Genomic DNA, 13,279 nt, shown 5'->3' on the forward strand with positions numbered 1-13,279 from the left:
GCTACAAATTCGGCCCAAATTCGTGAAAAAGTGTGGAAAGGTGCCAACACCAATTCGCCAAGCGTAGTTTTCTTTCTCTCTCTGAAAAGTTCCCTTTCGCCATTAAAGGACGACGGCGTCGACGACGACGATTCTCACGTGGTGCGCCAAGCTCCGATCGGTGGCGACGATGCCATCTCAAATAGTAATTGAAGGATTCTTCTCGAGGTATGTCTTATCTCATCTTAAGGACTCGATTATTGGTAGTATCGAACAAGGCGTGAAAACTCGTTCTTTTATTAATTTATTTAATAATTTTGCTTCTACATCATGCCATAATTATAGCTTAAAACAAGCTCGGTTATAGGGAGTTAATATCATATCTAATCCTTTTTTAAATTTTCTAAATGTATATCTAATGAGTTTGAGATGAGTATGATTGGAGAGCTTAGTTTCTTACTGACTTCAAACAACTCAAAGATGATATCTTCATAAATCAAGAGAAATAAATTACGGATTTACTCAAAAGATTCAAGTTCAGTGAAAATAAGATTGCAAAAACTCTCACGAGCACGTCCACTAAGCATGACAATGATAAAAAAGGTAAATGTGTGGATATTAAATCTTTTCGAGATATGATTGAATCTTTACTTTCTTTAACCGCTAATAGACCCAATATTTTCCTATAAATGTTGTTTTTAAATTGGTAGGATGTTTTGATGCGGATTTTGCTGGAAATTTACTTGATTGTAGAAGTACTGAGAGAACTTGTCAATTTTTTGGTAAATTTGGTTGTCTTATCTACTACGGAAGCGGGAATATAATCATAATAATAGGCAAGGTATAGTAAACTACATAACTAAACAATTTATCATTCAATGTTCAACATGTTTTCAATCCCGACACATTTTATAAATCAAACTCAATCATCTATAACATTGAATGATAGGTCATATCCAAGTCGATCTTTGGAGGAAGTTTTCCAATTAGCTAAACCACTAAGGAATGCATGTTTTTGTCTTCTCCTTCCTCATCGCCGACCGTTAATTCGTATACAATTCTTTAAGATACGTATGTAGGTGTCTTGGCGGGTTTTACCCCAACTAATTTTGAAAGTACGTATACACCTTCTAACCATTATTCTTTTGACATTGTTGCATTTTGTAGGGACCGGAATCTCGTTGGTGTAAGGAACTGTTCAGAATTTGTGGTCACAGACTCGAGTTCTTTTAGCTACCTACCATCGATTTAAAACACCGGTGTGCTCTTGCTCATCCCTCCTTTTTCTTTTTTGTTTGTGTCTATTTAGTCCTTAAACTTTTAATAATGTCTCTAATCTAATATGCTTATGAAAAGTTCTGATATAAATTTAAATTTTGTATTTAATAGTGTGAGATTTCACATCGGTTAAAGAGGAGAACGAAACCCTTCTTATAAGAGTATGGAAACCTCTCTATAGTAAATACATTTTAAAATCGTGAGACTGATAGAAATACGTAACAGACCAAAGCAGACAATATATACTAGTGACGAGCTTTGACTGTTGTAAATGGTATCAAAGTCTACTAGACGTGTTTTAAAGTCTTGAGGTGGAAATCTTCCTCTAATAGACGCGTTTTAAAGTCTTGAGGAAAAGACCAAAGAATAATATCTGCTAGCAGTGGGCCTAGATCGTTACAATGGTATCAGAGCCAAACACCAAAAATGTACCAACCTTCTCGTTGTTTTCTGAAGGAGGATAGACACGAAGCGGTGTGCTAATAGTAAGGACGTTGGGACCTAAAGGGGTGGGTTTGGTGACAGTCCCACATTGGTTGGAGAATATAACAAAATACGCTCTATAATGAAAATATATGTATTGCGTGTATTTTTCTTTAATGGAAATTATTATTATTATTATTATTATTATTATTTATTATTATATGTTAATTATAAATTAAATTAGAAGACTAAAATACTACCCTGATTTAATTGAGACTATGAAAATAAAAAATAAAAATTAGAATAAAAAGCAAACTCAATATTTTAGAAATAATATTTTATTTTCATTTATAATTTGATAAATTAATATATTTTTATTTTATAAAGCTCCCAACATTTTTAAATATTTTTTATAGCGATTAATGAGCATTATGCATTAGCATGATTCTAAACCAGCCGGCTATTGAGCTAGATTTTTCATTAGTTGAATTGACAATTCTACCCCTACCCAACTACCCCTTCTTTTGACTTGCTTTTATCCCCCCTCTCCTCTTGTTGGGTAATTCCACTTTTTTACCTAGAGATTAAAATGAGTTAAATTAATAAAAAAATAATTTTTAATTTAAAAAAATTCTAAATAATACCCTTAAAAAAAATAAAAAATATTTTAAAAAGTTCAAAATATTTCAAAAGCTAATAGAACTAGAAAGTCTTTTGTTTGTAGTTATTACATATCGAGAAGGTTATACAGAAGCCGATTTTTATTAAATTATTAAATTTAATAAAAAAAATTAACACGGTCAGTAATTAAAGACACCCTATCATAACCAAAATATTATAATTTTGAATTTCTAATAATTGAAGTTTATAATTAATAAAATAAAATTTATTGGAATATAGTTACCTAAATATTATTTTGAAAATTAGTGGGTAGATTCCACAAAACAAATAATATAAAATAAAATTTGGAAGACAAAAGATTCTTCGCACGTGCTATAAAGTGTGATTTGCACGTGCTGGGGCCACCACCGGTGGTAGGTGGTTCTCGTATATGTTGGCCCACAACTAAATGAAAATCGATGCAAAGAAGTACGTCTTTTTTGGAACCTTATTGCAACAATAAATATTAAATTATTATTTTTGTCCATATTTAAATATTACACAAAATTTAAATTTAAATTTAATAAATAAATTGATTAATTTCTAAAAATTTATTAATATATTTTTAGAAGTTTAATAATCAAATAAATATAAACGACCAATAAACTTATAATTTTTTTCATAATTCACGTAAAATTAATTATTTTGTGTATATCTTCGATGCACTCCCTTAACCGTAAGGATGTTCACATAATCCAAAAACTAGATCAACTCGAGTGATCTAATTTTCGATTTGGGTTGGGTCGAATTTTTGAAAACCAATAATTCGTGTTGGTTTGCACGTTCCCTTTTGTATATATTTTTTTTTTTTATCAACCCGAACAACCTGAAAATGTTTGTAATGAATGTTCATTGTTAGACGAACACGACTCTCCACAATGGTATGATATTGTCCACTTTGAGCACAAGCTCTCATGGCTTTGCTTTGAGCTTCCCCAAAAGGCCTCATGCCAATGGAGTTAGTATTCCTCACTTATAAACCGACTTTCATCATCCAACACCTCCCCTCGAACAAAGCACGCCTCCCCTTAATCGAGGCTCGACTCCTTTGGAGTTGTTAAGGATAGTTGACCGTTCATTAAGGCAAATATCTAGATATTTGCCTTACATTACGGGTTACCATATTTTCTCTTTTACTAAATGCAAATATATTGTATTCATTTATTATTCTTTCCTTTTATCGCTATTTCCTTATTATTTGTAATTTACCTTATTTCTGTATTCTGTAAATGATTATAAATAAGAGAACTCTCACCACCATTTGGGTGTGGTGGATTAATCAAACATTCACATGGTATCAGAGCCCTTTCGGTTTAACAACCCTGATCCTTTCTTCTCTATGGCTTCCGAATCTTGTTATCATCTTCTTCCTTTCAATACTCTAATCCATATGATCACCATCAAACTTTCTTCCTCCAATTATCTTCTTTGGAAAAGCCAACTTCTCCCTCTTCTTGAGAGTCAAGACATGCTGGGCTATGTCGATGGAACTATGGTTCCACCACCTCGCTTTGAACCAGAAACCTCCTCAACATTCAACCCCAAATATTTGGCATGGAGAGCAGCCGATCAACGACTTCTCTGTCTCCTGCTCTCCTCTCTCACTGAGGAAGCCATGGCTGTTGTCGTTGGTCTCTCTACTGCACGTGATGTTTGGCTTGCGTTGGAAACTACGTACAGCCATCAGTCAAAAGCTCGTGAACTGAGACTCAAGGATGACTTGCAGTTGATGAAACGTGGCACAAAACCTGTTGCTGAGTATGCCCGTGCCTTCAAAAAAATTTGTGACCAACTTCATGCCATTGGCAGACCCGTCGAGGACATTGATAAAGTGCATTGGTTCCTTCGTGGACTCGGCACCGAATTTTCAGCTTTTTCTACTGCTCAGATGGCTCTCACCCCTATCCCCTGTTTTGCAGATCTAGTCTCTAAAACTGAAAGTTTTGAGTTGTTCCAGCGCTCCCTTGAGTCCTCTGACTCCACTCCTACAGCATTCATAGCCACTAATCGTGGCCGCACCCATGAAAGTCACCCTGCTTCCTTTACCAACCAGCGAGGTCGTTCTTATTCTCACAAAAACAACTCTTCTAATCGAGGACGAACCCACTCAAGTCAGGGTCGTCGACCACCTCATTGCCAAATATGCCGCAAAGAGGGCCATTATGCTGACCGCTGCAACCAACGGTATGTTCGACCTGATTCTTCTCATGCTCACCTTGCTGAAGCCTTTAACACGTCATGTTCTATTGCTGGACCCGATGCTGCTGATTGGTTTTTGGACACTGGAGCTTCGGCCCATATGACTGCCGACCCATCAATTCTGGATCAGTCTAAAAATTACACGGGTAAGGACTCTGTGATTGTAGGAAACGGTGCATCCCTACCCATTACCCACATCGGTACTCTTTCTCCTGTTCCAAATATTCACTTATTAGATGTCTTGGTTGTCCCTCACCTCACTAAAAATCTTCTTTCCATAAGTAAATTAACGTCTGATTTTCCTCTCTCCGTTACATTTACTAATAATCTTATTACTATCCAGAATCATCAAACAGGAAGGGTGGTGGCAACCGGTAAAAGAGATGGAGGGCTATATGTGCTGGAGCGCGGCAACTCTGCTTTTATTTCAGCCCTTAAAAACAAATCTTTACGTGCTTCATATGATTTATGGCATGCTCGTCTGGGTCATGTGAATCATTCTGTTATTTCTTTTTTAAATAAAAAAGGTCATCTTTCTCTTACGTCTTTATTGCCTTCTCCATCATTATGTAATAGTTGTCAGCTTGCGAAAAGCCATCGATTGCCTTATTCCCGCAATGAACGTAGGTCGTCTCATGTGTTAGATCTTATTCATTGTGATCTTTGGGGTCCTTCTCCCGTCAAATCAAATTCGGGTTTTCTTTATTATGCTATTTTTATTGATGATTATTCTCGATTCACTTGGTTTTACCCTTTAAAATTTAAATCTGATTTTTTTGATATTTTTCTTCAATTTCAAAAATTTGTGGAAAATCAATATTCTTCTCGTATCAAGGTATTTCAAAGCGATGGTGGTACCGAATTTACTAGTACCGAATTTACTAGTACTTGTTTCAAAACTCATTTACGTAATTCTGGCATCCACCATCAACTCTCTTGTCCATATACACCTGCTCAAAATGGTCGTGTTGAGAGAAAACATCGTCATGTGACTGAGACTGGCTTGGCCCTTCTCTTTCACTCTCATCTTTCTCCTCGTTTTTGGGTTGACGCCTTCAGCACTGCAGCTTATATTATCAACCGGTTGCCTACTCCACTTCTTGGAGGTAAGTCACCCTTTGAACTCCTTTATGGCTACACTCCACATTATGACAATTTTCATCCCTTTGGTTGTCGTGTTTATCCTTATTTGCGTGATTATATGCCTAACAAGCTTTCTCCCCGCAGCATTCCTTGTATTTTTTTGGGTTATAGTCCTGTTCATAAAGGGTTCCGCTGTCTTGATCCCGCCACCACTAAGCTATATATCACCTGCCATGCTCAATTTGATGAAACTCACTTTCCTGCTATCCCTAGCTCCCAAGCCCAACCTCTTTCCACTATTCCTATTTCAAATTTCTTGGAACCACATCTTCATCATATTGATTCATCCCCCCCTACCACTTCATCACCGCACATTCCTCAATCCAGTTCATCCCCGTGTGATATTTGTTCTGACCTTGTAGATGAGTCTGTGCAGGTTGATACTTCTCTTGCAGGTTCCACTTTGTCACCCTCGACTTCTAATTCAACCTCTATTGAACCTCCTGTTGATTTCTCTTCTTTGGGCACTCATCCTATGATCACACGCGCCAAAGCTGGTATATTCAAGACTCGTCATCCAGCAAATCTTGGTATGTTGGGCTCATCTGAACTTCTCTCTGCTCTTCTTGCATCCACTGAGCCAAAAGGATTCAAATCTGCGGCTAAGAATCCTGCTTGGGTGGCTGCCATGGATGAAGAAATTCGAGCGTTACAACAAAATGATACTTGGACTTTGGTTCCTCGCCCTGCCAACACCAACATCGTGGGCTCTAAATGGGTGTTTCGTATTAAATATTTGCCCGATGGATCCGTCGAGCGTTTCAAGGCTCGTCTCGTTGCCAAAGGTTATACTCAGGTTCCTGGTCTTGACTACACTGACACTTTCAGTCCAGTTGTCAAAGCTACCACTGTCCGTGTTGTGCTTTCTATTGCAGTCACAAATAAATGGCCTCTTCGACAACTTGATGTCAAGAATGCTTTTCTCAATGGAACGCTTATTGAACGTGTTCATATGGAACAACCTCCTGGGTATGTTGATCCTCGATTTCCAAAGCATGTTTGTCTATTAAAGAAAGCTCTCTATGGCTTAAAGCAAGCTCCTCGTGCTTGGTTTCAGCGTTTTAGCTCATTTCTTCTCACACTTGGGTTTTCTTGTAGTCGCGCTGACACGTCCCTTTTTGTCTTTCATCAGCAATCTAACCTTATCTATTTGCTTCTTTATGTTGATGACATTATTGTTACCGGCAACAACTCATCTCTTATTAACAGCTTTACTCGCAAGCTTCATTCTGAGTTTGCTACCAAAGATTTGGGTTCTCTCAGTTACTTTCTTGGTCTTGAAGCTTCACCCACTCCTGATGGTCTCTTTATCAGTCAGTTAAAATATGCTCGAGATATTCTTACTCGTGCTCAGTTGCTCGATAGCAAACCAGTTCACACTCCCATGGTTGTTTCTCAACACCTGACTGCTGATGGTTCTCCTTTCTCTGATCCTACTCTCTACAGATCTCTTGTTGGCGCCCTTCAGTACTTGACTATCACGCGTCCAGATATTGCCTATGCTGTCAATTCTGTCAGTCAATTCTTGCATGCCCCTACTGCAGATCACTTTCTTGCTGTCAAACGTATTCTTCGCTATGTCAAAGGAACACTCCACTTTGGTCTTATCTTTCGTCCATCCACTGTTCCTAGTACGCTAGTCGCTTATTCAGATGCTGACTGGGCTGGTTGTCCCGATACTCGTCGTTCTACATCCGGCTATTCTATTTATCTTGGTAACAATCTCATTTCTTGGAGTGCCAAAAAGCAACCTACTGTATCACGCTCCAGCTGTGAATCTGAGTATCGTGCTCTTGCCACAACTGCTGCTGAACTTCTTTGGGTTACGCATCTTTTGCATGACCTCAAGGTCCCTATTTCACAGCAGCCCTTACTCTTATGTGACAACAAAAGTGCTATTTTTTTGAGCTCTAATCCTGTTTCTCACAAGCGGGCCAAGCATGTTGAACTAGATTATCATTTCCTTCGAGAACTTGTTATCGCTGGCAAACTTCGTACACAATATGTACCCTCTCATCTCCAAGTTGCTGACATCTTCACAAAGAGTATTTCTCGACCTCTCTTTGAATTTTTCAGATCCAAGCTTCATGTTCGTTCAAATCCGACGCTCAGCTTGCGGGGGGGTGTTAAGGATAGTTGACCGTTCATTAAGGCAAATATCTAGATATTTGCCTTACATTACGGGTTACCATATTTTCTCTTTTACTAAATGCAAATATATTGTATTCATTTATTATTCTTTCCTTTTATCGCTATTTCCTTATTATTTGTAATTTACCTTATTTCTGTATTCTGTAAATGATTATAAATAAGAGAACTCTCACCACCATTTGGGTGTGGTGGATTAATCAAACATTCACAGGAGTCTTAGTCATTTTTGACTGCCTTCGTACCTTCGAGGAGGCTTGACTCCTTTTGGAGTCCTTTGTTCGACATTTAAGGATTTGCCAATCTATTGGCACGGCTAAGTTTAGGGCATGGCTCTGATACCATGTTAGACGAACACGACTCTCCACAATGGTATGATATTCGTGATGTGCTATAACTTTGTGAATGTTTGATATTTTAATTTTATTAAATTTTAATTATTAATGTAATATGTGTTAGGGTATAAAATATTTTTTAAATAATTAAAAAGTTTATTTGAAAATAGATAGTTGTGTTAGGTTGAATCGTATTCGTAATATTTGAACACGTGGCGCAATATTTCTGGAATTTAATTTCTTTAAAATCAAAATATTTCTCACAACAATTCTAATTTTCTGTCGTGATTATCATGCCTTCCCGTTTGTATCATCTTGGCCGTTCGTTTCCAAGTGAAGTATGATTGGACGGTGGTCGTTGAAGTTCACGTGAATGTGTCAGAAAATGGAAATATATTGATTTTTTCCCCTGTAATTTTGCATGTGTTTTATGATTCTAAACAAGCCAGCTAAAGATCTCGATATTCCTTAAGTGAATTGACAATTCTACCCTTTGCCAACTACCCCCTTCTTTTAACTCCTACCTAATTACACTTTTATCCAAAGCTTTTGATATTGTTGGAAATGGTCGGGATAGCTCAGTTGATAAATACCAATACAAGGTAAAAATGTTTATTTAATCTACGTCATCTCAAATTGAACGAAAAATTAACATTTAAATAGTCATTGAAGGACGAAGTAGAAAGAGATTTAGTCTCATTGGCTAACTCATGTTATAGCCTGGTGTAGTGGGTCACCTTTTGAATCGAGATAAAAACATGAGAGCTAGAGTAGATGAGTGTGTAACACCACCCGAGTCGCCTTTTATTTAGTAGATAACATCAGGTCGCCTTTGTTCAATTTGGATCAGACATTAGTACTGCGATTCAAGAGACGAGACGAGATAATCTTAACAAATATATATATAGCAAAAAATGAAATTCATCAAAAAAAAAAAATTATTGTCTTTCTTTTCAAAAAAACTACTGAAACATGTTAGAGACAGTGTAACACCCGAGTAAAGGTAGGGTACATGAGTGAATCAATGTTTTTAAAAAAAATTCTAAAACAAAAAACATGTTTTTAAAAATAACATTTTTTTTTTCAATATTCAACGTAAATAAAAATATTTTAAAAAATGTAGATAACAAAATAAATAATAATAATAATAATAAATTAAAAAGAATCGTAATTTTACTGTAGTGTAAAAGTTTTTGTCGATATTTACATTTACCTTCATTATTACCGTAGGTTTAAAAATTTTAGTTGGCAATTTACCACAGGGCATTAATTATTTGGTACAAAAATTATTTTAAATATTTAATTCTTAAGTATAAATCAGAATAATTACAAAATATCTTTTAGATAATTATTTGAAAATATTAATATAAAAATAAATAATATGTACAAAAATCATTAAATGGATGTATTATTTTATGACAATTTTCACCCATTTTATTTTATTTTATTTACTTTAGTGGGCCTAATATTTTCGATAATTGCAATGGCTATTAAACGAACTAAGCTTATTTTAATGCTTTCAATTTGTACTGGCCACTCTGTCATAATGTCTTGATATCTTCTCACTTAATGAGTCCTACTTTCGATACATGGATCGGGGATACTTCTATTCTTTCACAATGGTGCAGACGCGTATATTACTAGGCAAGAGAACGATTATTATGTTTGACATAATGCTGCCGTGACGACCGTTACTTTTAATGGATATTCGGCCTCGAGAGCTACCAAAGAATACTTGCCCGACAAGGAAATGGGGTCTAGGAGGTGTGTGAACTAACTGGTGAGTCCATACTCGAACGTGTGGCCTGTGTGTAGAAAATTAATTACACATCCAAGTTGCCCGTTATGATAGTCGTCGTAGGAAATCAGACTTCTATGATAGGTGTTTATGCACGCAATGACATGTTCTTGCATTATCACTCCGATAGAGGGTCGCTTACTGAGTATTTTTTTAAATGTTCAAGTCTTATGCTACTACATTTTCAGAAGGCAAGACGCCCTTGTAAGACTGACGGAGGCATCACAATCTCGAGACTGTGACATATACATAGGATAGATTTGCATTTAATTTAGTAGTATATGTTAGAATAGGTTGAGTTATATTTACATTTAGTAGTATAGTTTAGGTTGAATTATATTTCCATTCAAATTGTATTCTCGAACATTTATTTACGTTGTATTAGTTCATTTCCAAGATAATAAATGCAACTTGCAAATTCAATGTGAAAGTTATGACAAAGGAGTCAATAAATCAATTTCCGCCTTAAATGTTCATGTTATAGGTATAATAGTGACCTTAGTTTAAGTAGAAAATTTAAGGTCGTTACACTCACAATCCATCTCTGTTGAGGGTCTAGCGTTCTCGCTGGTACACTGCTCGGTGTCTAGTTCTGAAACTATTCGTAACAGTTCAAAGCCACCGCTAGCAAATATGGCCCGCTTTGGCGCGTTATGTATTGCCAAGGCCTCACGGTTTTAAAACACGTTTACTAAAGAGAGGTTTCCACACCCTTATAAGAAATGATCTCCACCAACCCTAGGTCCTGTGATCTAAGTTAGCTACCCTGTGGCACATACGTGTGTCACAGCGTGGGCGAGCGTGCCGAGACGAGTGTCTTGGGCGACTTCCTTTGAAATGGGTTTTTCAAAGGCAGTACCAGACGACACAAGTGTGCTGGTATTGCACCCCAGCCCCCGTGTTGGAGATTGCTACATACACCCGTTATCCGGTACGGTATCCGTAAATGACACGGCATGGCCACTGGAGGATCAATGCCTCGATAAGAACCCAGATGGATGGATGTTCGGGAAGTCTCGATGAGATGAGTGACACGCAGACTCTTTCTCAATGGCATGACCGAACGAGTTGTGATGGCCGACGATATCTCAAGGCTCGGGATGACATCAAGACATATGGACCATATCGATAGGAATCAAGATGATAAGATGAGATGCGACGTTGCATTGAGAGACCTTGACCTCAAGCAGAGGCAAGGTTGAACATGGATGACTTAATTATAAAAACTTCAAAATTAAACATACTTTTGATTAGATTAATTTTATGTTGGGTGATCCCCGAACTTTAAATTAAAAAAAAAGTTTAATTTAATCTATAAATTTATGTCTAATAAAATAATAAATCAATAAAATAATATATGTTATTATTTATTGAGATAATACAACGTGCAAAGTTGAGATAGATTGCAAAGTTGGATTTTATTTGCATAAAGTTTAATTTAAATTTTTAATTAAATTGTATATATTTTTTAATATTAGATAAAGTTGAACACGTTGGAATATTTTAAATTGTCTTTTTATTTAATCTACTAAAAAATCATTTAAAATTTAATTATATTTTTTAAACATCATTTAAAAATAAGAAATAAATAATGTATTTTCATTGAATTTTATATTTTCCCTTAAAAATTGGCTAATTAATTTTAACGATTATAAATTGTTTAATCTGATTAATTTCCACGTGGTATTTATATAATTCATTAATTAGTGTATTATAATCAATGAAAATTTTAAATGGTCTATTAAAAATATAAATATTATTTTTTTAATGTACAAACTAAAAACAGAATTTCAATTTATTTAAATTGAAAAAATATTTTTTTGTTATTTTTTTTAAATACCCTAAAATTATTGCATTGATTTTTTAAATTTTATTAAAATGCATCTCTACCTTAATATATTTCAATCTAATCCTTTAATAAATTTTCCATCGGTTTAAAATGGATAAATATTTTTAAAAAAATGCATTAGAATTTTTTTTTATTCGTATTTAAGAATATTAGTTATGGTAATTATTCATTAAGATTAAGTTTAAGGAATTAATTAATGAAATTAAAGGTATTATATGTTATTACTTTATGAAACATTTTTTAAATTTTGTTTTATTTAATAATCGCACGGAGGGTAAAAAGTGAAACTAATAATGTTTTGACACAATAATTTTCTCTATTACAAGGTTGAGAGGGTAATTCAGGTATTTCACTTAGTAGCGAAAGTTTCGAAAATTTTTCGTGAAAGCCAAATTTCCTTCGACACGGGGTTTGCGCCTATAAAAACCTGATTCTGTTTCATCTTGCGCTTGCTCGTCCCTGATTTTCGAGGTTTTATTTTGTGAGTTTTTTCCGATTCTTGCTCGTCTGTTCGTTAATTTCTTGTTGTTTCACATTTTCCTAAACCTAAGTTGCTTCTGTAGGATGCGCGATTCGATGGCGTCGGTTAGGAGCCTGGAGATTTGTCCAGAAAATCTTCTTCGTTGATCTTGAACGAACAGAGCGAGAAGTTGTGTGCTGAATACGGTAACTGTTCTTGTTTGGATTTAAATGCTCATATTCTTTCTCGAACTTCCGCGTTTTGTTTGTTCTTTATTCTGCGTTTCGATCTATTAAATTTTTTGGTTGAAAAATTGTTTCCGTCATTGTGTTAATTTTAGTTTTAAGCTGCTCGTTTACAGATCGATACCTATACTTGCATACATTGCTGAAATGCTGAAATAGAACATTTCGGATGTGAAATCAGAATATATTTTGAAACGAAACGAAAAACTCAGGAACAAGTTCTTTGAGTTCCGAGTTTAAACTTAATATTTTCCTTTTTCTTTTCTCTTTTTCCGAGGGTCGCTATCTACCGCAAATTTGTTTATTATATATCTATTTTCTTCTCTGGTCAATTGTCTATTTTGCCATACATAGACTACTGACATACAAGACCGACTTTCTTTTCTCCTTTTTAGGGATTTGAATACAGAACTCTTTTGTTTCTTTCGCTTGTATATAGTTAAGGAACGAACTTGCCCTCACGTGATTAAGTACAGCTCCGCGTTGATTCCACATGATAATTAGGCGATTCATTGTTTTTCTTTTCTTGATTTGATTTTATTTTTTTTTTATATAATTTCATTGAGTTGAGGAGTAGTCTAGCTTTGCTCTGTTTTTTGTTATTAGAATTTTCTATTTTAATTCCTAAACTTTTAAAAAAACAATAATTTCCATCTTTGATATATTTTTATTCTTCTTACCTTAAATTTGTCTTTAATTTAATTTAATTTTTTTACTTTTTAATATGAAATCTTTTTTTTTTTTTTTTTTTTTTTTTTTTTT

General features: G+C 35.1%; 1 protein-coding gene across 2 annotated transcripts in view; it reads left to right on the forward strand.

Moving 5' to 3' along the window:
- The first annotated feature begins 12,262 nt into the window (after positions 1-12,262).
- LOC111466820 (4-coumarate--CoA ligase-like 6) overlaps positions 12,263-13,279 on the forward strand; it is an 8,304-nt gene continuing 7,287 nt past the window's right edge. Inside the window, exons 1-3 of one of the 2 annotated variants that reach the window (XM_023111454.1) lie at positions 12,267-12,293; positions 12,376-12,478; positions 12,957-13,013. In XM_023111454.1, the coding sequence (XP_022967222.1) occupies positions 13,011-13,013 (3 nt within the window). In that variant the 5' untranslated portion in view covers positions 12,267-12,293; positions 12,376-12,478; positions 12,957-13,010. Of the gene's footprint in view, positions 12,294-12,375; positions 12,479-12,956; positions 13,014-13,279 lie in introns of both variants that reach the window. The other variant, XM_023111455.1, reaches the window with a different exon arrangement.

The sequence above is a fragment of the Cucurbita maxima genome, unplaced genomic scaffold (assembly GCF_002738345.1).
Source record: "Cucurbita maxima cultivar Rimu unplaced genomic scaffold, Cmax_1.0 Cma_Scf00032, whole genome shotgun sequence".
NCBI lineage: Eukaryota > Viridiplantae > Streptophyta > Magnoliopsida > Cucurbitales > Cucurbitaceae > Cucurbita > Cucurbita maxima.